Genomic DNA, 22,458 nt, shown 5'->3' on the forward strand with positions numbered 1-22,458 from the left:
ACTTTCTCTAATAGAATGTAAGCTAATAATTGTAAAAATATATATTATTAGGTATCTTCTCTGGAGCAAATGGGATTTCTATACATTTCTTAAGATCCATCTGAGATTTTAAAAAATATGACATGCAAGTAATCCCTCAAGGGTGTATTGTACTTTTTAGTTGGCCACATATATTTACATTCATTATTTTAGAAAGTATATTTAATTGGTGAAGATATATGAGATGAAAAAGGTTTGTGTTTTTTTGGTTTTTTGATAATGTCCTTTGAATCTGAACTTTTACTGCAGTTCATGACTTTTTTTCTGCCCAGATTAAAGGAACTGAATGTACTGTCCTTCGAATATAAGGATGATGCTACTAACTGCTTAATGTCCTTTGAGAGGTTTTGCTAGTAGACATTTATGTTACACCATCCATAACTGGATCAAGTTGTTAAAAGTCCATAGGGTCACAAAGAGTCAGACACAACTGAAGCGACTTAGCATGCATGCACAGGTAAGAGGCAGGTGATTTGATGAATTGAGACCTTTCTCATTTTACGTATAATTTTTAAAAATAAAAAGAAAATGAAATGTAATAAAAATAATCTTTATTTTGGCCCTGTACTTAAAGAGAAATACTGGAAAGTTTTAAGCATCGTAGGATGGTCTGTCTAGGCCAAGATGCTCAGGAAATGCCTATGTTATTGAATGCAATAATGATCCTCAACTTTGAAGCCACCTGAATCCAGCGACAAAGTTCAAATTTTGCTTCTAAAGGCTTTTTTGTTTTTTTAATGTCTACAGAGGCTTAATGTTTCATTGATGTGAATTCTTAACAATGCTGAATAAATGATACTGGTTTTTATCATTTGAATTATTTATCCCTTTCTAGTATAAAATTCTCCCCAGATTTTTCCCTGGAATTCCTGTATGTTAGTCTTTCCACCAGGAAGTTGTGACTCTGCACTGCTAAAATAATTCAGGATTGAATTTGGAGATTAAAGAAGTCTCTTATTGTACAGTTGTTAAAAGGCTTTGGACTGTGACACATAGAAAGCCCTAGGTACCTGTAGCCGCTATCACAATCACCATCATCATCATTGTTAGGTGAAGGCATGTTGGAGAAAATAACTGCTAATTAACGTATATGTTCCGCTGCAGACCAGATAGACTATAGAGACAATTGAGCAAAGTGGACAAAGAAAAAGGAGTCCTCTTTAAAGGACTCACTGAAACCCAGTTAACTTTTATGTCAAATCTGTTTGCTGCTGTAAATCATACATACATATATGCTCAGACATACATCAAAGATTGCACCTACTGGAAACAGTACTCTTTGGGCAAAGACATCATGTGATTCTAAGCCACAGAGAATATCATCTATTCCGGCCTCAAACCGAGGATACTCTGTAGGTATGGTGTCTGGTCAACAGAGGTGGCCATGCTTTTTAGCCATACTTTTACGCTTGCTAGGAAGTGATTTCAGATTTTTTTCAATAAAATGTTTTTAAATGTATACATTTCAGATTTTTAGAAGGCTCATGCATCTGTGGTATCTATCATTAAATATCTTATGGTAGCACAGTGTTAACATGTAGGCTACTTTGAATCAGACCTTTTTAGCCCAGCATACCAAGTAAAAAAATCTTTCTAACATTTGAGAGAGAGAGAGAGATAATACACACTAATTGTGTCACTTGTGTCAGCTGCTGCATCTTAATGATTTTAGGTGCAGGCATTCTGTTATAGAAAATGCTACTTAATTTTTGAAGCCATATATCAGACCTGATGTTAAGTTCCGGTAGACATGCTAAGAAAGTTTTGTTAAACATCAGTATCAAGAATTTGCATTCAAAAAGATTATGCAGTTATGTATATTTTAGCACAATTGAAAATAAAAAATTTTACAAGATTGCTCAGGAATCCTTTCACACTAAGATGCTTTTATTAGCTTTCTGCAGGCTCCGGATTAGCTTTCTGTACATGTTTCCCAAGTTGGTTCAAAAGCACTATTCTTGGTCTTGATACAGTTATGATATCTGATGAAATTGCAGATGAAAAGGAAAAAATATGAGAAACAGTACTCTTTTTGCTTGTTTTGAAGAGTCCCATGAAGTTAGTTACAGGAGGTATAAAAGTCAAAGAATCTCTTGGTTGAATTTTGGGTTTTGATTTTCTTCGGTGCTCTTTCCCTAAAAAGGAGAGAGCCATAATTAAGTGTCTCTTAAGCCTAAGAGCCCTAGGAATAGTCTCATTGCTTTTAATTCTATACACTTCTGTTTCTTCACATTGCTGAAACATACTAAGAGAACAGATCAGTAGCTTCCTGACTTTTAGATGCTGGAATGCAAAAATCTGTGGAGATCAATATATGGTTGCAAACTTTTTATCATGCCAAGTTGGCACTAATGAAACAGCAAATGCCAGCCACTTTAAACATCATTTTGTAAAAGAAGGGATAGCTTCATGTCAAAAGAAGGTGTAAAGCCATCATCTTAAAATGGAGGACTTTACTTGAATGAAATTAACTTTATTAGACACCTAGTTGTCCTTTTTCCTTTTTCTCTTATGTTATCACAAACCTGGTCTGGACTTTGCAGACCATTACTGGTATACATATTATTCAGAAACCAATATTAAAATGAAGGAATAATGGAACTAGCTTTATTCTTCTAGGTAAATTACTCTTACACTAAAGAAGCTATACAAAAACCAGACCACACAGAAACCATTCTACTACCGATATTCAAAAATATAGCTTCCCACACATACATACCTTCCCTCAGATACTATGAAGTTCTTCCCTGTCCTTTTCTTTTCCTATTCTCTGTCTTTCCACTTGTGACTCCAACAATGTGATCTTGATTTCAGAAAGTTCTGTCTTTGCTTTTACAGTGAGGTAATACCCCAAGTGGACTGATTTTGGATCCTACTAAGCACCCGTGATCAAGCACTAAGCAGGTGCATAAAGTCAGTGTGTGATTTATTTTCTCTATTACTGGTCTAGTAGGAATTGGATACTAACATGGTGAGATCTGCATTCTGATCTCACAGGCCTCGGCCACTCAGCCACCAACTCTATAAGCTTATCTATCAGCTCTATAAAACTGAACATAATATCAATGGAAAGAATGTCATCTCTGCTCTAAGAACTTATAGGCAAGTTGTACATGAAACAGAGTAATAGCAAGATCATAGTTAAAGTCATACTTCCATGTTGTTTCAATAATGACATTTCTATGCATGGCTTATGAGAAAAAGCAAAGTAAGAAAGGGATTTCTGTCAAATGACATAAGTGGGGAACCCTTAAAGGGAATGATTAACACAGCACGGGTTTGTAAATGGGAAGATATTTTAGGTATGTAAAACTAGAAAAGCAGAAGTCTACCGGGAAACATATTTTGGCAGCCTCTACATTTTGAATTCTTAGAAATAAAACAATTATAAAAGGTCAGAATAGAAAGTATCTCAGATAAAAGAAAAATCAATTACCTTTCTTAAAGACAGGAATTATGGATGGTCCTCCATTTTTCTCCAGACTGAAAGGAAAACACTTTTATCACAAAAACTAGAAATATATAAAAACTTAATATACCCAGGTACCATATTCAGTGCCTAGTGGTCTAATTTATACATGTTACCTGTACTAACTACGCGTGTTACCTGTAAGTATTTTGTAGTCCATCAGTCATTCATTCACTTACCACCCAAAACATGTGGAAGATTGAGTATGCTTGAAGTGAATAGGAAAAGTTTCATGGAAGAAGAGACACTTCAACTAGGTTTTGAAGAAAATGGGTCTTTAAACAGATGAGTTGGGGGAGGGTATTCCAGATATGGGGAACAGAATATGAAAAATTACAACACTATAAAACAGCATGGCATGTTCAAAGGGCACCAAGTAGTCTAGTGTGATCAGAATTAAAGTTATCTGCAGACATGATAGGAGATAAGATTGGAGAATAAAGATCAGGTCATTTTGTGTACCATGAATAAAAGAAAATTTAAACTTTATTTTCAAAGTAATGTGATACTAATGAAGTATTTCAAGCTAAAGAATAACCAGGTATACCTAAGTTGATATGATGTGGCTGTAATAGAAGTATTTTAATCATTATCCTGTACGTGTAACATATAAATATGGTGTTAAAAAATTTCCCTGGTAAGAAAATGTAATTTTAAATATTAAATATTAAAACTGTTATTATTAAATATTAAATCTGTCATAAGCATATGACAGATGTGTTCCTGGTTAATTTGATGAGGAACATTTGCTTTGGTCAACTTTAATAAGACAGGCCCTAGTCTGTTCAATATGCCAACTTCATGGCTATAGGGTAACATGAAACTGGCTAGTACTTTAGACTCAGATTATTTTCACATAGGGTCTAAGTTAACAGTAAAATTTTGTTTATCTACATACTTCAAAATTTACACATCCAAAGACTCTTCTAATCTGCCATTCTTGGGGCCGAATGAGCATGTGGGAATAGAGAAGTGGTACACACTCCAAAACAATGCTGTCATGAGCCCAACCTAAATCAACCTACTTAATGTTTCCAGGAGTGGTATCAAGGAGTATTTTGTGGAAATTAATAATCTTTTAGCACATTTCCCATAGTTTCATTTAAATAAAATTCCTTTGCAGGATTGTTATGAAAATGAAAGGGAATAGTCAGTCTATATAAATACTGTAAGGAGAGTGCATAGAATTATTAGCTATGGGAGTAATTGTTATTTGTTTACCAGTTCTACCTCACTTGGCAGTCATTCCCATAAGTTTACTGACCACTTGTTATTGTTTATAATCCTGAAAATTGAGAGTTCACAACTCCAGGGGATGCCATTCACCTCACAGTAATTGTAGATGGCAGTCAAGTGTACTGACGAAGGAGTATCTTATTCTAATTCCCAAAAAGTTGCCATATGGGCTAGCTGTGGGAGTGACTGTGTAAAATAATACTTCCATTATTTAAAGTAAATTAATTTTTTGAATAAGTAAGTACCATTTTAAACATTTTAATTAAAAATTTTAAACCCAGAAAATTAAAGCAATTGTTTTCCCTGGATTATATAAAATTAGATAATCAGTTTGGGGTATTCAGTTTTTCAAAGAATTCAAATTAAACTGACTGAAGATGCACTCATTTTTCTCTATACTTAAAACTGATTTATAGAACCATGATACACTACTGGATTCTATCGTCTTCTATTATCATAGAGTTAATAATATATCTTGAGTAGTTCTGTCTCCTATGTGTAAACAGTACTATTTGCAGAGACTTTTAATTCAGCTGTAATTACAGAAGAAGAGAAAATATGCCCATTGTAAGGAGATTCTCCTCTCCTCTCTTTTTACAGAAACTTAAGTTCATGGTAGAACTGCAACACTGAAGCAAAATCCTCTGAATAAATGCCTGGCAGACTTTGCCATAGCTTTAGCCACTGGGTCTGATTTGGCCCTGTTTATACCCTGTGAATTTGGCATAGCTTTGAATCAGGTGTAAAAGCCCTATTTGATGCCAAGGTCATAATGGCATTCCTGGTTGCCTCAGAGCTCTCAAATGTATCCCCAACCTACCAAAAAATGACTTCCTGAATCACCCCGCCAGGCTCCTCTGTCCATGGAATTCTCCAGGCAAGAATGCTGGAGCCGGTAGCTAATTTCTTCTCTGGGGGATCTTGACCCAGACATTGAACCCTGGTCTCATGCATTGCAGGCAGATTCTTTACTACTTTGAGCCACCAGGGAAGCCCAAATTGAACTTAGAAGCAACTAATCTTCCAAAAACTTCTGAAAAGGGGGATGAATAACCCTGACCAGACAGGATCCCCAAGATCAGTTGTATTCTTGTCTGCACTCTCAATTCTGTTGCTTAGTTGGAATTAAAAAGAGGCTTTGGCAATGGACATTTAGATAGAAGTCTTTCTTTTGTTACACAGTGCATAGATTCATATCAAGGATAGTTCCCTTGTTTGATCTTCCTTAAACTTCCTTAAAAATCCGTCTCAGTAATTTCACTACTGCCACTTCAAATATAGGAATAATACCTTAGGGAAGGAAGTCCCACTTTTTGTTGCATTTCAAATTCCTTTAAAAATGCTGGGTTTATACTTGCATCTCTGCTGATATTTTTTGTTATACGAAGGAACTGATTAGGCTTATTCCTGCATTCCTTTAATAAGAGTCGGAAAGCATTTGCATTGTAAGTTAAGTAACCAAGAGCACTGGAGCAAGCCATGCGAACCTAAGTGAAGAAGAAACAATTTCCCCTTAAGCACTTAGCTTTGTTCTTAAAATATCTAACCCAGTGTGCTCATTATATTTCATAGGAAATCTCTGTAGAGATCATACAGCAAATATGTATGTCAGCTGATGGCAATTTATAGACAGACGCATAGCCATATTTTTCGGGAGGCTGTGAGTTGCCATTGATTTCGAGTAGTTGGTCTCAGTCCTGGCTGCATTTTGGAATCACTGCTGCTGCTGCTAAGTCGCTTCAGTTGTGTCCGACTCTGTGCAACCCCATAGACGGCAGCCCACCAGGCTCCTCCGTCCATGGGATTTTCCAGGCGAGAGTACTGGAGTGGGGTGCCATTGCCTTCTCCGTTGGAATCACTGGTAGTTTAATAAAAAAAAAAAAAAAAAGCCCACCAACTAAATAGTCTCTCTTAGTAGAATCTGGTGTTAGGTATTTTTTTTATGTGCCACAGGTGATTTTCACGGGCAGCCCAAGTAAGAACCTTTGAGTTTGAACTAAGGTAGTAGGTCTCGGGTTTTCACTGTGAATTGGAATCACCTGGATAGCTACGAAAATTTTGTCTGAAAACTGATTTAATTATTTTGAAGTGCAGTGAACTGAACATTGGGACTTTTCAAAACTGCACAGGTGATTATAATATAGGAAACTAGGTAAAGAAACCATAGCATAAAAGTAAGTTAAAAATAAGCCACCCAAGGAAGCAACTCAGTTATCCACTGGCAAAACCAAAGAAACAAGCACAAGTTCCAGGCCATGGGACTCCAGAAAAAGTAATCCTTCCTTTGAAGGAAATATACTCTCTGCATTTCACTCTGAAGTAATTAGGTTGTTCATATAATAAAGTACACCCCTGGGAAGTTCTTAGGAAAATCTCTTCACGGTGGCATAAGAAATGTTGAAAAAATGAACGTAAACCAAGCCCATGCAGGGTACCAGAAGGCTGACATGTTGGTCTTTACGTTGACATACGACTTCTGTCTATGCCCCCAATCTTCCATGGCCTGCACAGTGGGTCTGGAGCAGCAGCCTCAGCTTCTGGGAATATGTTAGAAATGCAAAATATAATGCTAATTCTACACCAGATGCATTAGATCAGAAACTTTGGGAATGGAGGCCAGCAGTCTATGGTGTAACAAGTCCACCAGGTGATATAGCCTTAAAGTTGGAGAATTAACTGCCTTCGCCCTTCCAAGAGAAGCAAAAAAAACCAGAAGCAACACACTGGGCTTCACACACCCTCGCTCTTAACTGTCGGGCAGGTAAGGAAAACTTTCCAATGGATTCCACTTTCACTCATTACAAATAATCACAGAAATGACTGCGTGACTTTAATTATAAAATATAAAATATTTTATAAATGAGTATTCTTGTATCATCCATGTACTTATTCATAGACTGAACCTTAAAGCCTGAAATTAAAACCAATGTGCATATTTTGTGGGAACCAGAATTGTGAATGGCAAAGAGAAATCATAAAATTTTGAGTTAGTAACATGAACTGTTAATATTATATAACACTCAACCTGTGGAGAAATTGGCCCACAGAAGTGAGAGGGAGGCAGATTATTTTCAGGATATTGTTTTAGAATTACTTTTTCTTACCTCTTCTTGTCCTGAATACAAGTGATAGCAGAGCTGTTGGATCGTCCCTAATGCGGTAAATGCTTCTGGAATACCAGCTCTAGAATGAGCCAGGGTAGCTATTAAGTTCCCTATAAATTAAACAAGAAAACATGCATGTGTCATTTAATTGATATAAACCAATATACTGTGCCTTCATTCATTTGCATATATGAAAGTATTAAAAAGTTCTTGAGTCACATCTCTATTAATGAAGAACTGCTGAGGAAAAATGTGTGTGTGTTAAATATAAACTTTCCCCAAAATTATGGTTTGGTTTTCTGTCACAAACAGTAAAAGTTAAATAGGTTCATTTAAATGTGAAGAATTTTGAAAAATCAGAGGTTTTCTTCCTCTTGGCTTCAGAATATATTTTATTTTGAGGTTTTATGTTTTTTAATGATTATGAACATAATGTTTGAACTACGTAAGAAAATTTAATGTCCTTTTTGCAATTCAGATGGCTTTAAGAGCTTAATTATATTCTTAAAATCAAGCAATATATTGCTTATTGACATTTAAGATCATTGAGGTTCTTCCCATAAAAGCAGTGTTTTGAGATTGAAGTAATAAAGTGATCTAGTAATTAAATAACACGGAGAAGGCAATGGCAACCCACTCCAGTACTCTTGCCTGGAAAATCCCATGGATGGAGGAGCCTGGTAAGCTGCAGTCCATGGGGTTGCTAAGAGTCGGACACGACTGAAGCGACTTAGCAGCAGCAGCAGCAGCAGTAATTAAATAAATGTGCAGCTACCAACTTAAAATTGTTTCATTAGAATTTGTGTTTTTATTTTTAGAGATTTCATGTGATATTCTTTCACAATATTGTTGCTGTGTTGGAATAAATGTAACACAATAAATCTATTTTTACATTTGTGGGTGGATACTTTATTGAGGTGTTCACTGAGTTTTTGTTCTTCTTTTGTTTTTTCCAGCCTCCATTAAAAGCCAGAAAGTCTTCTGTATTTATGGCCTCAGGATGAGGAGAGTTGGGTGGTATGGTCTAGAGCAAAAATTATCTAATGATAATCTTACTTTCAGGCTTATATTTTCTAAAGCCTGAGTTTATAGAAGGGGAGGAAGGGGAAAGGGTGCCTTTAAATATAGGGAGTAAGAAATGGGTAAGGGCAGAAAATCTAAGACTAAAACAGCAGGACTTTGCGTGAAGAATGGCAAAGTGGTACACATGGAAAACTGAACTGCTGGCAACAGAAACATCAGTCTATGTAAAATTTCTGTGCTTTTGGAGCCTCTTCTGGAGACCATACCAACTTGGACTTGAGCATATCATTTATTTTACTTTATACCTGAAATCTAAGTATCTGGCTTTGCTTGAGAAATCCCAGACATGCATATGACTCTGGAGGTGCATATAACTCCAGTGGTGGAGTGCAGAGGAAGCCAAATAATTTTTGAGATTCAGCATCTACCACCCTGGGAAAATTAATATTTGAAAGCTAAAATAATATGGCATTTCTTGCACAGAGGAGTTTATGAGGTAAAATTTAAACCCACTACAACTGTTTTTCAGAGTCATAGAATTACTATGACTAAGAATGTTATTTAGATAAAAATATATTTAATAACTTATTTTAAACATGTATTTTTTTTCTAGCTAATTTTTGTTTGCTTGAATTTACCTTATACCATACAAATGTAACTTTATGGCAACAAGTGAAATATTTTTTTTTTTGGTGTGTTCAATAATCCCTTTCAGTTAAAAAACAAATACTTTATTTTTTGGTAGTTGTCTCTCCATATGGCTGTCATTTTGATACTGTTTTATGTTGTATTGAACGTGATAGATCAAGCAAACTAACATATTTATCATCTGGAGAGTTAGATCTGGATAGATATAGTCACACAATTAGCACTAACTGTCAAGAGTGCTACTGGACCATTCTGCTTTGCTATATTGCATAGCAACATAGAGAACTCAAACATCGGCCAAATATGCACATTTAGTCAAAAGGAAACAGAGGTTATCAGTTTAAGTCTGCCAGTATTACTATAAATTAGTGTATAAATTTTTTTGTTGGTAGTTCATAGTTGAATTCTCATTTTACATTCTGAAAAAATTAATTAGAGGTTGAAAAAATTAATTAGAGGTTTAAAAAAGTAATTAGGAAATCAGAAAGGCTGTAATTGGGGTGCAGAATAGACTTTCATTGTTCCATGTAGACTTAACTCTGAAGTTCCATGTAGAATTAACTCTGGAGTTCCACGTAGACTTACATGAGTTCATTCTTAAAACCACGTGACAGAGTATCAGGTTTATTTTATTACTCCTCAGATTACAAAAAAAAATACTTTTTTGAAAATAGTTTTATGTGGATATGATTGACTTCTAGTTATTTCTTACCTGTCAAGACAATAGTAGTGGAATCAGCTGAATATAGACTATCAACTAAAATAGTAACACCTCTCGCAGTCAAAGTAATGTGGTCCACATCTATAATGACTTTAGCTAATACAATAATCTAAAAATAAAAAAAGCATAGAATCATTGAACACTTTCTACTCAGCTTCTGTAGTTAGCCTTTTATTTCTGAGGGCATGCTTCTAGGAAGGTAAGAGGGTCAATTTGGTCAATGATCCAATAGAAGAAAAGAAGCCACAGGCGAGGACCCAGAGTGTGCTTCCCTATCTGATTACTGAGTAACCATCGTAGGCCATATTATTCTTCCATTTCCTTTCTACAGTGTTTGCAACTTTTGCATCTGTAAAGTATGGGTTCACAGAAAATACTTCTCCTAAAGGCCACAAGATAGACAAAGAAGAGAGAATAAGATCAAGAAGAAGCCAGAAACGTATGGTTGTCTATATGGTTGAAGAATCAGGTGATCAGCTAAAGATCCGCCGTTAGAAAACTTGTTTCTGTACCTACTGCCTTGTAAAATAGGGGTGATAAAAATAATACTACATGCCTGTCAACCTGATAGGGTTGTTTTAAGTCTCAGATGAGGCAAAATTGCCTATTAATTTGTAAAAAACAAACAAAAAAACCCACATCATGTTGTTTAGTCGCTAAGTCATGTCCAATTCTTTCGTGACTCCATGGACTGTAGCCCACCAGGCTCCTCTGTCCATGGGATTTTCCAGGCAAGAACACTGGAATGGGTCGCCATTTCCTTTCCAGGGGATCTTCCTGACCCAGGGATCAAACTTGCATCTCCTGCATTGGCAGGGGGATTCTTTACCACTGAGCCACCAGGGAAGCACCTAACCTTGTAAAATTCTACATAAATGAAGGACTCCTCATAAAGAATGGAATTCTTATGAGGTGGAAGGCGGTGGTGTAAAAAATACTGTGAATTGTATAAGATCAGTTAATATTTTCCAGATCCAATGTTTTTTTTCTAACTTTGCAGTTTTCACTAAAAAGATACATTGATTTGAAATTTTAACCCTCAAGTTTATACCTGAAATGCTGCCATTGCCTTCTCAGTTTCAATTGTTGATTCAAGGAAAGGTTCAAAAATTGATATGCTCATTTTTCCATTTTCCAGTATTAAGTATTGTTGCAAGCGATTGTTGAAGGCAAAAAGGGTTAATGCATAGCCTGCTCTTAAACAAATATCCTGGAAACAGGAGAGATGCGTTATCTTTAACTTACTTCATTTATCATGTTACTCAAGGCAATGAGTTTTGAATTCTTGCATATTAAGATATATTTCATTCTTATCTCTGGGAGGTAAAATAAGACATTATTGGGGAAAACGGGTAGTAGAGTTGCCCCAGAATGTTATTGAACAAATAAAACAGAGAATTAGTGGTATCAGGGAGAAGAGAAGAGAAAAAAATTTTAATTTTTAAATGGAATGTTAGATTACTGGTTATGTAAATGAATACCCAAATGGTAATAGGAACCTCTGTAATTTTATTAACCTTCAACTTTTTTTTAATCATATTTTTATTTCAACATTTCAAAACAGAATTGATAAAAATTAAAATTTCTCTTGTATAGCTTGATATATATTGATGATGACATATATATATATTGTCATCATATATCATCATATATGATGATGACAATATATATATATTGTATGCATTCTGAGATGATACTGCTCATTTCTTAAAATAAATTTACTTGTAAAATTCTGCTGTATTCTAAGGCAGAATAAAAAATGATTTCCTTTTTAAAAATTGCATTTTAACATTCTAGGACTGGGCAAAGAGCAAAAGTCAATTTTCCCTTTGGCAGTCCATTTGCCAAAGATTTACAAGTATGGTGGATCTTCTAGAAAGACCCAAAAGATGGAATCTTGTCACTAAACCCTATTTTTAATATTTTATTTGAACACTGTGGTACACAGAGAACCATTAATTTCAGTGTGAGAGAACGTTAATCTTAGTGAGTGTTCTTCTGTCACTGTTAATCATATTAAAATGCTATAGGTACATATGAAATATTCTCAGATAAAAGTATATGATGCCTGAGATTTGCTTCAAAAGTAATATATGGATAGTGGGGGAATATATAAATGAAATAACTGCTGAAGACAGGTCATGGGAATATGTGAGTATGCTACTTTGTCATTCTATTTCTGTTTGAATTTTTCCATAATAAAAAGTATGTACTCACCAAGTACTCTGATACAAAGTAGCTCCAATACTTTGGCCACCTGACAAGAAGAGCCAACTCATTGGAAAAGACCCTGATGCTGGGAAAGATTGAGGGCAGAAGGAGAAGTGTGTGACAGAGGATGAGATGGTTGGATGGCATCACCAACTCAATGGACATGAATTTAAGCCAACTCATGGAGATAGTGAAGGACAGGGAAGCCTGGCGTGCTGCAGTCCATGGGGTTGCAAAGAGTTGGACATGATTTAGCAACTGAACAACAACTTACAAAGTAGTCACCTGATCGCAGGCAAGAAGAAAGGTATTAGGTATAAAGGGAAAGGGCCCAGAGAGTGGATGGAGCACATGGGAACAATCTGGGAGGAACTGTAGAATGACTGAAAGGAGAATGGGCAGTAGAAGGAAAGGGAGAACATGGGTGTCCCTGAGGAGCAGGTCAATGAGAGTAACATGTAGATGGAACAGAGTAGAGGGAGCAAATGTGGTTTAGAAAGTCAGTCAGATGAATCCCTACCCTATTATTGCCCACATGGCAGCAGCACTTCTCATCTTTTTGTGTACTACAGTAGAGTAAAATTCTGTTTAAAAAAATAATAATACTGAAATAAATCACAGGAGGATCCTATGACCCACCTCCCAGAATATTGGAAATAAAAGTAAAAATAAACAAATGGGACCTAATGAAACTTAAAAGCTTTTGCACAACAAAGGAAACTGTAAGCACAGTGAAAAGACAGCCCTCAGATTGGGGGAAAATAATAGCAAATGAAGCAACAGACAAAGGATTAATCTCAAAAATATACAAGCAACTCCTGCAGCGCAATTCCAGAAAAATAAATGACCCAGTCAAAAAATGGGCCAAAGAACTAAACAGACATTTCTCCAAAGAAGACATACAGATGGCTAACAAACACATGAAAAGATGCTCAACATCACTCATTATCAGAGAAATGCAAATCAAAACCACAAGGAGGTACCATTACACGCCAGTCAGGATGGCTGCTATCAAAAAGTCTACAAGCAATAAATGCTGGAGAGGATGTGGAGAAAAGGGAACCCTCTTACACTGTTGGTGGGAATGCAAACTAGTACAGCCGCTATGGAGAACAGTGTGGAGATTTCTTAAAAAACTGGAAATAGAACTGCCATATGACCCAGCAATACCACTCCTGGCATACACACTGAGGAAACCAGATCTGAAAGAGGCACATGCACCCCAATGTTCATCACAGCACTGTTTATAATAGCCAGGACATGGAAGCAACCTAGATGCCCATCAGCAGATGAATGGATAAGGAAGCTGTGGTACATATACACCATGGAATATTACTCAGCCATTAAAAAGAATTCATTTGAATCAGTTCTAATGAGATGGATGAAACTGGAGCCCATTATACAGAGTGAAGTAAGCCAGAAAGATAAACACCAATACAGTACACTAACACATATATATGGAATTTAGAAAGATGGTAACGATAACCCTATATGCAGGACAGAAAAAGAGACACAGGTGTATAGAAGACTTTTGGACTCTGTGGGAGAAGGCGAGGGTGGGATGTTTCGAGAGAACAGCATCAAAACATATATATTATCTAGGGTGAAACAGATCACCAGCCCAGGCTGGATGCATGAGACAAGTGCTCGGGGCTGGTGCACTGGGAAGACCCAGAGGGATCGGGTGGAGAGGGAGGTGGGAGAGGGGATCGGGATGGGGAATACATGTAAATCCATGGCTGATTCATGTCAATATATGGCAAAAACCACTACAATATTGTAAAGTAATTAGCCTCCAACTAGTAAAAATAAATGGAAAAAAAAAAGAAAAAATAATAATAAAACAATGACTTCATTTCTCCCCTTTACGACTCTCCTTTCTTCCTCAAAATCTCCTTGAGCTGAGACATAATTGGCAACATTCTTTCTTTATTGCTCAATGCACTGCGGAATAACAATAGTTTGGGAGTTCTTCTGTTTCTCTAGGGTTAGTGTGGCCCACGGACCAGTGATAGTTCACAAAATAATTGCCAAAAGAATTATAGAAACTGAGAATACTTAAACAGCTCTTCCTTACAGTTAAATACCAATTTATAATAAACGAAAAAATTTTTAATCACCATTAGGCATATCACAGTAATTATTATTGCATCAATGGATCCTAAAACCAGTGAGTAAAAGTACAATGTGTAACACAGTATTTCCATAGTCTCGGAGATACTCACCTCCAAATACTTGTTAATTATAAAGGGAAGAAGAGTAACTAAAGGGAGAAATATGGAGACACCACTTTAATCAGGCACCCACAGTTAACACGACCAGTTATAAGACCTATCAACATTGTGTACTCCCTGCAGTGATGACTGGGAGAGTGAGTGAAGACTATGTTGTTCTCAGCCAAAATGCATGAACTCAGTTTAACTATGAGAAACAGCAGATAACTCAAATTGAGGGACATTCTAGAAAACAACTGGCCTGGACTCATCAACAATATCACAGTCATGAAAGGCAAAGGACTTGAGTGTCACGGATTAAAGGACACTAAAGAGACATGATAATTAGATGCAATGTGGGATCCTGGATTGGATTTTGGAATAGGAAAAGGACATTGGTGAGAAACTGGCAAAAGTTAAATGAACTCTGCAGATTAGCTAGTAGTATTATATCAATGTTAATTTCCTGATTGACATCCAAGAAAGCTGTGTACTTTCAGAACACTCTGTATTATTTTTCCAGATTTATGGAAAGTCTAAAATTATTTCAAAATTTACAGTTTGGTTGCTTTAAAATTATCTCCTCATAACAGATTTCTGGGGGAAAAGCTATTCATTTATCACAAATAGTTTGAGAACCACCACTCTAGAATACTGGGTAAGAAGTAGGTGACTGAAGGTTGAAAGGTCATAAAATTAAGTTGAAATTTGATGCATCCAGGACAGAAGAGATTTGTTTTTTGGCTTGTCACCAAGCATTAAAATTGCTACATTTCAAAGGTGAAACATGACAACTATGAAAAATATGGAACAATATTATTACATCATTACAAACTAACAACCAACCAACCAAAGATATTTTACATTTTTAAAATAATACATTTGAATATTGCATGAAAAAGATGATGAAATTTTGAGGATGTAGTCTAAAAATCATTTTCTTCTAAATGAGCTCTAACATTTCATAAAGTTATTACCTTATCTTCTGAGTGAAGAAGATAAAGGACATCAGCATAATCAAACCCTTCATTTTCTTGTAATTCCTTCTGTAAGAGATCATTCCTTAGGACAATGCATGCCAAGGAAAATGCCACTTCAACCTACATATGTAATTTTCAGAAATATATTTTTCACTCATGGTTTATCAAATGACACATTTCATCATTCAAATATTTATATAGGATATACCAATTCAAAGATACCATAAAATACCATTAATTCCATTTCTCTGACTAGTATTTAGAGAGTGGCAATTACAACCTCTGGAAAAATTCCCCTCACAATTTTTAACAGCTGAGAAAATAATCTTTCTGTGTACTGCGCAACCAGAAAGCTCCATGTGAGGGCACAGCGGGAGGCAACCAGGGCCTGCAGTACGTGTGAAGAAATTTATCATAAGTGCATAGTTACATTTCTTCTACATCTAAAAAAAAATTAAAAATTTCCTAGCATGGTGCTTGTTAGCTACTGACCATTGAGATGTAATGCTCTAATGGAATGCTTTCAACTGAAGCAAAGCATTGGGGAAGAATCCAAGGAAGTTTTCTTCTGGTTCTGGAGTTGTTTAAGGCACATTCTGAAGCCCTTTAAGGAGACTGTTAATGAACCTTGGTATTACTGGGCTAAGGAGACAAATTTTTAAGAACTACACCATGGATTTCTATAAAAAGCATTGTGAATTTGAAAAGCATGATTATTATTGCAAAAATATTTACTATAGAATCTTATTTGAGGAAAAGTATTAAAATGTTAAATATTTATGTTCTGTTTTAATAAGTTTAACAGCTCATTGAAAATATATGCTGAAATATAGACAGAGGCAACTGAAGTAAACTGTTTTGCTATGAAAATGTACATTTTTAAATAAAAAATTATTTTATATGTCATTTTCCTTAGTCTTGAGAAATGTATTTGTACTTTGAAAGTCAGTGCAGTTTTTGCATATAATTCAAGCCAAAAAGTGCTAGCATGTGCCTCTTTGTTTCCCTAATCAACTTCTGTAATGACATAATCTCTTTCATGGCAAGAAAAGCCAGATAACTTATAACATCTTTTCTGATAACAAAATACCAAACACCTTCCTTAAAAGAAGCCATGCTATATTTACTTATATATTTTCTTCATATGTTATTTTTATTTTCTGATTTCCATTAGACCCCTTACCAAATTTTAAAGAGAAAATAAATTTTTGTCGTTATAGTTTGTGTAGCCAAGTACAGATGTCCTGAATTTCTAAAACCTTGGTAAAGGATTTTAATAGATGTGAATGTCATTTTACTAAAGGCATTTAACTAGAAGTAAATGGAAGAACGAATGACTCTTCAGCAACTCATAGTAATTCCTAGCAGTGTCCACCCTTGAGAAAAGTATTGCTGCCAGCCAACACAGGTTGCTTGGTGGAAGGTAGGGCGGTTTTGATGGTGTAAACACTGACAGGATTCATTTATATTTGAGAAATTTTGCTACATAAATCACACATCCACATTATCCCCACCCAGGTTTAGCAACCAGTATCTGAGGAAGAAGGGAAGAAATTCTATGAATAATCAAATATCTGAGGAATAAAACTTCTTTGATAAATAAAGACAGAAGACTAAGACTTTCTTGTTAAATTTGAAAAAACTATATTTTAATAAAATTTAGCAATATCTTTGCTACTATCTTTGTAGCATTTTTTTCACTTTAATAAGGGGTTTTAATTTTCTTCATATTTTTGTTTTTGGCATTCTAGTCTTAAAACCTAGATAAGAAAATTAACCCAATTCCCCAGAATTCAGGTGTTTTTTTTTTTCTTTTGAAGTATGAAATAATCCACAAAACCTCTTTCTGTGGCAACTGTTTTGTTTAAAACTTCTGGGATTTTGTGATTTTGTGTTTGGCAGAAAAAACACAATTCTGTAAAGTAATTATCCTTCAATGAAAAAATAAATTTACAAAAATTAGGATTTTGTTTAAAAGGTTAGATATTTTTATTATACTCCTGAGCTTGCCTAAAGATAAAAATTATTCTTTAAAAAGTCATTTGTGTTAATTTTTACTATATCACACACAAGTCTTGGATATACCTTAATGTTGGGAGAAGGGTGATTTCTCAGTAGTTGAATAAGAACTGGAAAGGCATTTTCATCTACAACGAATTGTTGACTAACGGGATTGCTTGTATGAGCAACACCTGTAAGAATTCACATCTCAATGAGATAACGTTTTTCCCACCTTGGAAATTTAAAGTCAAACATAGCTCAATGTGTTTGGTTCTCAATGTGTCCTAGCATAATACGGTTAGTAAATTACAAAGGAAATGCTTTATTAACACTATTTTACCTTAATTAACTTTTTAAAAGGCAAAGTGAATAATCCTGGAAAAGTTACTGCTAGAACAGTTCTCTAATAGTCAGGAAACTAAGAAATTAGAAGTGCTGGGCTATCAGGGAATAATAATGTAATAGCTATCATTTATTTAAAAAAATAATTATGTGCAAGGTATTTCAGCTTATAACTGCTACTGTTTTCCATTAAAAGTTTGTTTTTATAAAAATAACTTGAGTAATCACCTGGTTAAAATTTCTGGATTCCTTAAATACTCATACTAAAAAGATAATCTTACTTCTTCTAAGCATACTACTTTAAATTGCAGCTCTAAACTCAATTAAGAGACTCAAATCATCTTTCTAGTGGACATGAACGAACAATTTAAAATTTGTTCTTTTACCAATAAATGCCACACTGCAAATCCAGTGGGTTTACATACTTAAATATAAGTACAAGATCGGGCCCCTTTAGGAACAATGAAGAGAAAGCACCTACTTATCATTACCCGTGAAGTTTGAAGCAACTAAGGGAATAGGAGCAGCAAAGAAATACTTTTGTTTCATTGTTCCCTACTCCCCTTGTCCATTGGCCACCAGGAGATGTACACAAACAATAATTACATGAATATTCTTCATTCAACAGACAAGTATTGAGTGCCTGGTGCACCAGGCACTGAGGTAGGGAGTGTTGCATGCATGTTGTATGAAATGCCTAAGATAAAATTGGCAAAATATTGAGCAAGAATTGTACACTGGAAACTGTAAAACATTGCTGGGAGATATTAAAGGCCTAATTAATGAAGAAATATGTGTGTTTATGGAAAGGTTAATTCCTTTGCAAAGAAAGGAACAACAAGACCTAGTGGCCAATACATAAACAAAGAATGACTATGGAAAGAGAACGGAATAGAAAAATGTGCCACAGCATTAGAAACACTTCTGTTATCTTCAAAAACAGATAGTTTCTAAGATTCAAAATAAGAAATATTTTTCTCTTAAACTTAAAAATAAGAGATTGCTTTAAGTCAAAAATAGCCAAGGCTCATGGTCCTCATTTCTCATTCTAACCAGAATTCAAAGCAAAATTGATATACTATGCTTAATTACATCAGTTTTACTCATTAAGGTCTTTGAGAAATAAAAACATTATAATAACAGATTAGATATGGTTAAGGGCTGCAACAGTAGGGATAGGGAGGAAGAGTAGTACCTTACTAATGGTTTTAGAACTGAGAATAAATTTACAAACCAATACAGATGGATCCCACTGCTTTTATGACGCTCAGCAGCGTGCCATCGGCTATTTTACTAATCCTTAGTAAGCGGACCAGTGGTGCGATCCCATTCCCTTCACAGATTTGATTTTGGTGGATCTTGCTGTCTTTACTTAAAGCTATGACAGCTTCACCTCCTGACAAAGAAAAGCAAGAAACATGTCTAACCCTCCAAAGTCCTGTTCTGTATTCTGCAGATTTATGGATAGAACATAACTTACCAACATACTGCATTTTAGCTGATGGTGATAGAAGCATATTTATGATAAAGTTGTATCCAATCTGTTCTGCCATATACTTTTGTTGTTTTAGTGTTTGTCCTGCCAAGGCCCAAAGTGCTGCAGCTCCTTGTTCCTTAACATCTATTTGAAACGCCTATTTAAAAAAATATTCCATTCAGTCAATGAGGATTTACTGAATACCACAGGAATGTGTGTTTAATAAAACGTTTATTCTAGAATTGGTTTTAGTTTTCTTTTCACTTGACTAAATTCAATGTTGGATACTTTAAGAAAAATGAAGAGTAGTAAAATTCCTACCTTGAGAAGTTTTAAAAGGTATTTACTTAATGATTTTTCTAGAAATGCTCTCTGGATGGCAGGGTTGTAACTTGCCAGCGCTTCCACAGCCATAGCACCCTTCACTTGGACACTAAGCTGCTTCCCTTTGAACAGAGCCACCAGAGGAGGAATGGCTCCTTCCAGAGCCATGGCATCCTGAACTTCCTTATTGTCACGAGCAACCTCAGCAATTGTCACGGAAGATACAGCTGTCAACACATCTTCAAATGAATTCAAGAACCAGTTAAATAAACCTTTTAAAAGGTAGGAATATAAGCATGCAGTGTATCACTAGTTTTCCATATTTAAAAGTCAAGTTTATAGAGTCTAGAAAATTTAGAAAATAAAGAAATAAAACTCTTCAGACTTTCCCACCCAAGCACAAACACTCCATGTAATATCATCCACTATTTTTGTAAATATATAATATATATTATATAAATATAATGTTGTGCTTAGTCACTCAGTCATGTCTGACTCTTGTGATTTTATGGACTGCAGCCCGCCAGGTCCCTCTGTCCATGGAGATTCTCCAGGCAAGAATACTGGAGTGGGTTGCCATGCCCTCCTCCAGGGGATCTTTCCAGCCCAGGGATCGAACCCATGTCTCCTGCATTGCTAGTGGATTCTTTACCGTCTGAGCCACCAGGGAAACCATAGATAACTCTAGATACTGTTGTACTTAACACAGTTGTACTATATAAACACAGTATCCTGCATTTTAATTTACCAGTAAAAAAAATTTCTCCCATTCTTTATGAACATTAGTGTCTCCTAAATATTCCATTAATGCATGTCTCACATTTCCTTAAACATTTACATTTTAAAAAATAATGGGTTATTTCTAACTTTTCACTGTTTTAAGCAATGCTTAGGAAAAATCTTGGCACATTCCCTTCCTGTTTCTATATTTTCCCCCTTAGTATACAGTCCTAAGAATTACTGGAATAACTGAATACATTCACAGTAGATTCATTTTCTTTTTTTCCCTTTATCTCTTTTTTAAATTGAAGTATAGTTGACATACAATATTATGTTAGTTTCAGACGTACAACATGGTTATTTAATATTTCAATATATTAGGAAACTTATCACCTCAAAAAGTAACTGTCTATTCCCATACAAAGTAATTTCAATATTATTGACCATATTCCTTATGCTGTATATAACATCCTCATGACTTATTTTATAACTGGAAATTTGTACCTCTTAATCCCTCTCACTTACTTCACACAACCCCCAAGCCCCTTTGCCTGTGGCAACCACAGTTTTTTTCTCTATATCTACTTTTTGGTTTGTTTGTTCATTTGTTTTCAGTTTTAGATTCCACATATAAGTGAATACAGTATTTCTTTGTCTGACTTATGTCACTTAGCATAATACCCTCCAGTTCCATCCATATTGTTACAAATGGCAAGATTTCATTCTTTCTGTGGCTGTGACTATTCCATTGTGTATATATACTACATCTTCTTTATTCATTCATCTATCAATAGGCACTTAGGTTGCTTCAATATCTTGCTTATTGTAACTAACGCTGCATGGAACATGAAAGTGAAAGTTCCTCAGTCCTCTCTGACTCTTTGTGACCCCATGGACGCTACAGTCCATGGAATTCTCCAGGCCAGAATACTAGAGTGAGTAGCCTTTCCCTTTTCCAGGGGATCTTCTCAACCCAGGGATTGAACCCAGGTCTCCTGCATTGCAGGCGGATTCTTTACCAGCTGAGCCACATGGAACATAAGGGAACATCTAATTTATCTCTATAAATTAGCCTTTAAGTTTTCCTTGTGTAAATACCTAAAAGTGGATTTGCTGGATCATTTGTTAGTTCTATTCCATATTGGCTGTACCAATTTACATTCCCTCCAACAGGGCACCAGAGTTCTTTTTTCTCCACACCCTTGCCAACGCCTGTTATTTGCTATCTTTCCGATGATAGCCCTTTGGACAGATGTGAAGTGATACCTCATTGTGGTTCTGATTCACATTTCCCTGATGATTAGTTACGTTGAACATCTTTTCATGTGTCTGTAGGACACTGAAACTGTCTTAAAAGGTGCATGCAAAATCTCACACGCTCCGAGGCCCAGTGCAGAGAGGCAGCAGTGTGAGAGGGGCCTGGGTCAGACCGACTTGCTCATCTTGGAGAGCCTCCGGGGAAGCAGGAGGCAGCTGGCACTCCACAGAGGACTAAAACACCGAGATAGCTAGTTCTGTGATCTGCCTCTGCTGGGCTGATGCTGGCAGGTGCATTTTGGAAGCCTTCTTCTAGCCTATCGGTGCTAGGGGCCTGCCCCTCCCCTCCCACCAGCTCGCCTGTACCCGTTCACGACAGGCCTCACAACTGCTACCCATCAGAGCCTGCCCTGCCCACCAGCTGCCCATGGCAACCACACGAGGCAGGGCCTCTCAGCCAGCGAGACCAGAGGCCAGCCTTGCCTACCAGTGTGCCCACAGTAGCTGGCCCCGCTACAGCAGGAGGGGGCATACAGCCCACATAAGGGTCCTCTTTGAGCATCTAGGTCTGATGGCCAGAGGGTAGCATGCTGCTGGACTCCATAGGACATCTCCTATGTAAGGCCACTTCTCCAACCTACCCAATACACAGAAATAGACTCAGAGAATTAGGCAGAATGAGGAGACAGGTGA

At 36.0% G+C, this 22,458-nt stretch overlaps 1 protein-coding gene across 1 annotated transcript in view; it reads right to left on the reverse strand.

Annotated features, from left to right (window-relative positions):
- Positions 1–1,905: 1,905 nt before the first annotated feature.
- Positions 1,906–22,458, reverse strand: part of ANKAR (ankyrin and armadillo repeat containing) — a 56,557-nt gene continuing 36,004 nt past the window's right edge. The window contains exons 14-24 of the mRNA XM_043894276.1: positions 19,786–20,027; positions 19,468–19,621; positions 19,222–19,383; positions 17,730–17,836; positions 15,642–15,764; positions 11,292–11,450; positions 10,232–10,349; positions 7,849–7,958; positions 6,035–6,231; positions 3,476–3,522; positions 1,906–2,174 (exon numbers count right to left, since the gene is read on the reverse strand). Of these exons, the coding sequence (XP_043750211.1) occupies positions 1,930–2,174; positions 3,476–3,522; positions 6,035–6,231; positions 7,849–7,958; positions 10,232–10,349; positions 11,292–11,450; positions 15,642–15,764; positions 17,730–17,836; positions 19,222–19,383; positions 19,468–19,621; positions 19,786–20,027 (1,664 nt within the window). The 3' untranslated portion in view covers positions 1,906–1,929. The remainder of the gene's footprint in view (positions 2,175–3,475; positions 3,523–6,034; positions 6,232–7,848; positions 7,959–10,231; positions 10,350–11,291; positions 11,451–15,641; positions 15,765–17,729; positions 17,837–19,221; positions 19,384–19,467; positions 19,622–19,785; positions 20,028–22,458) is intronic.

Source organism: Cervus elaphus, chromosome 33 (genome assembly GCF_910594005.1).
Source record: "Cervus elaphus chromosome 33, mCerEla1.1, whole genome shotgun sequence".
Classification (NCBI taxonomy): Eukaryota; Metazoa; Chordata; class Mammalia; order Artiodactyla; family Cervidae; genus Cervus; species Cervus elaphus.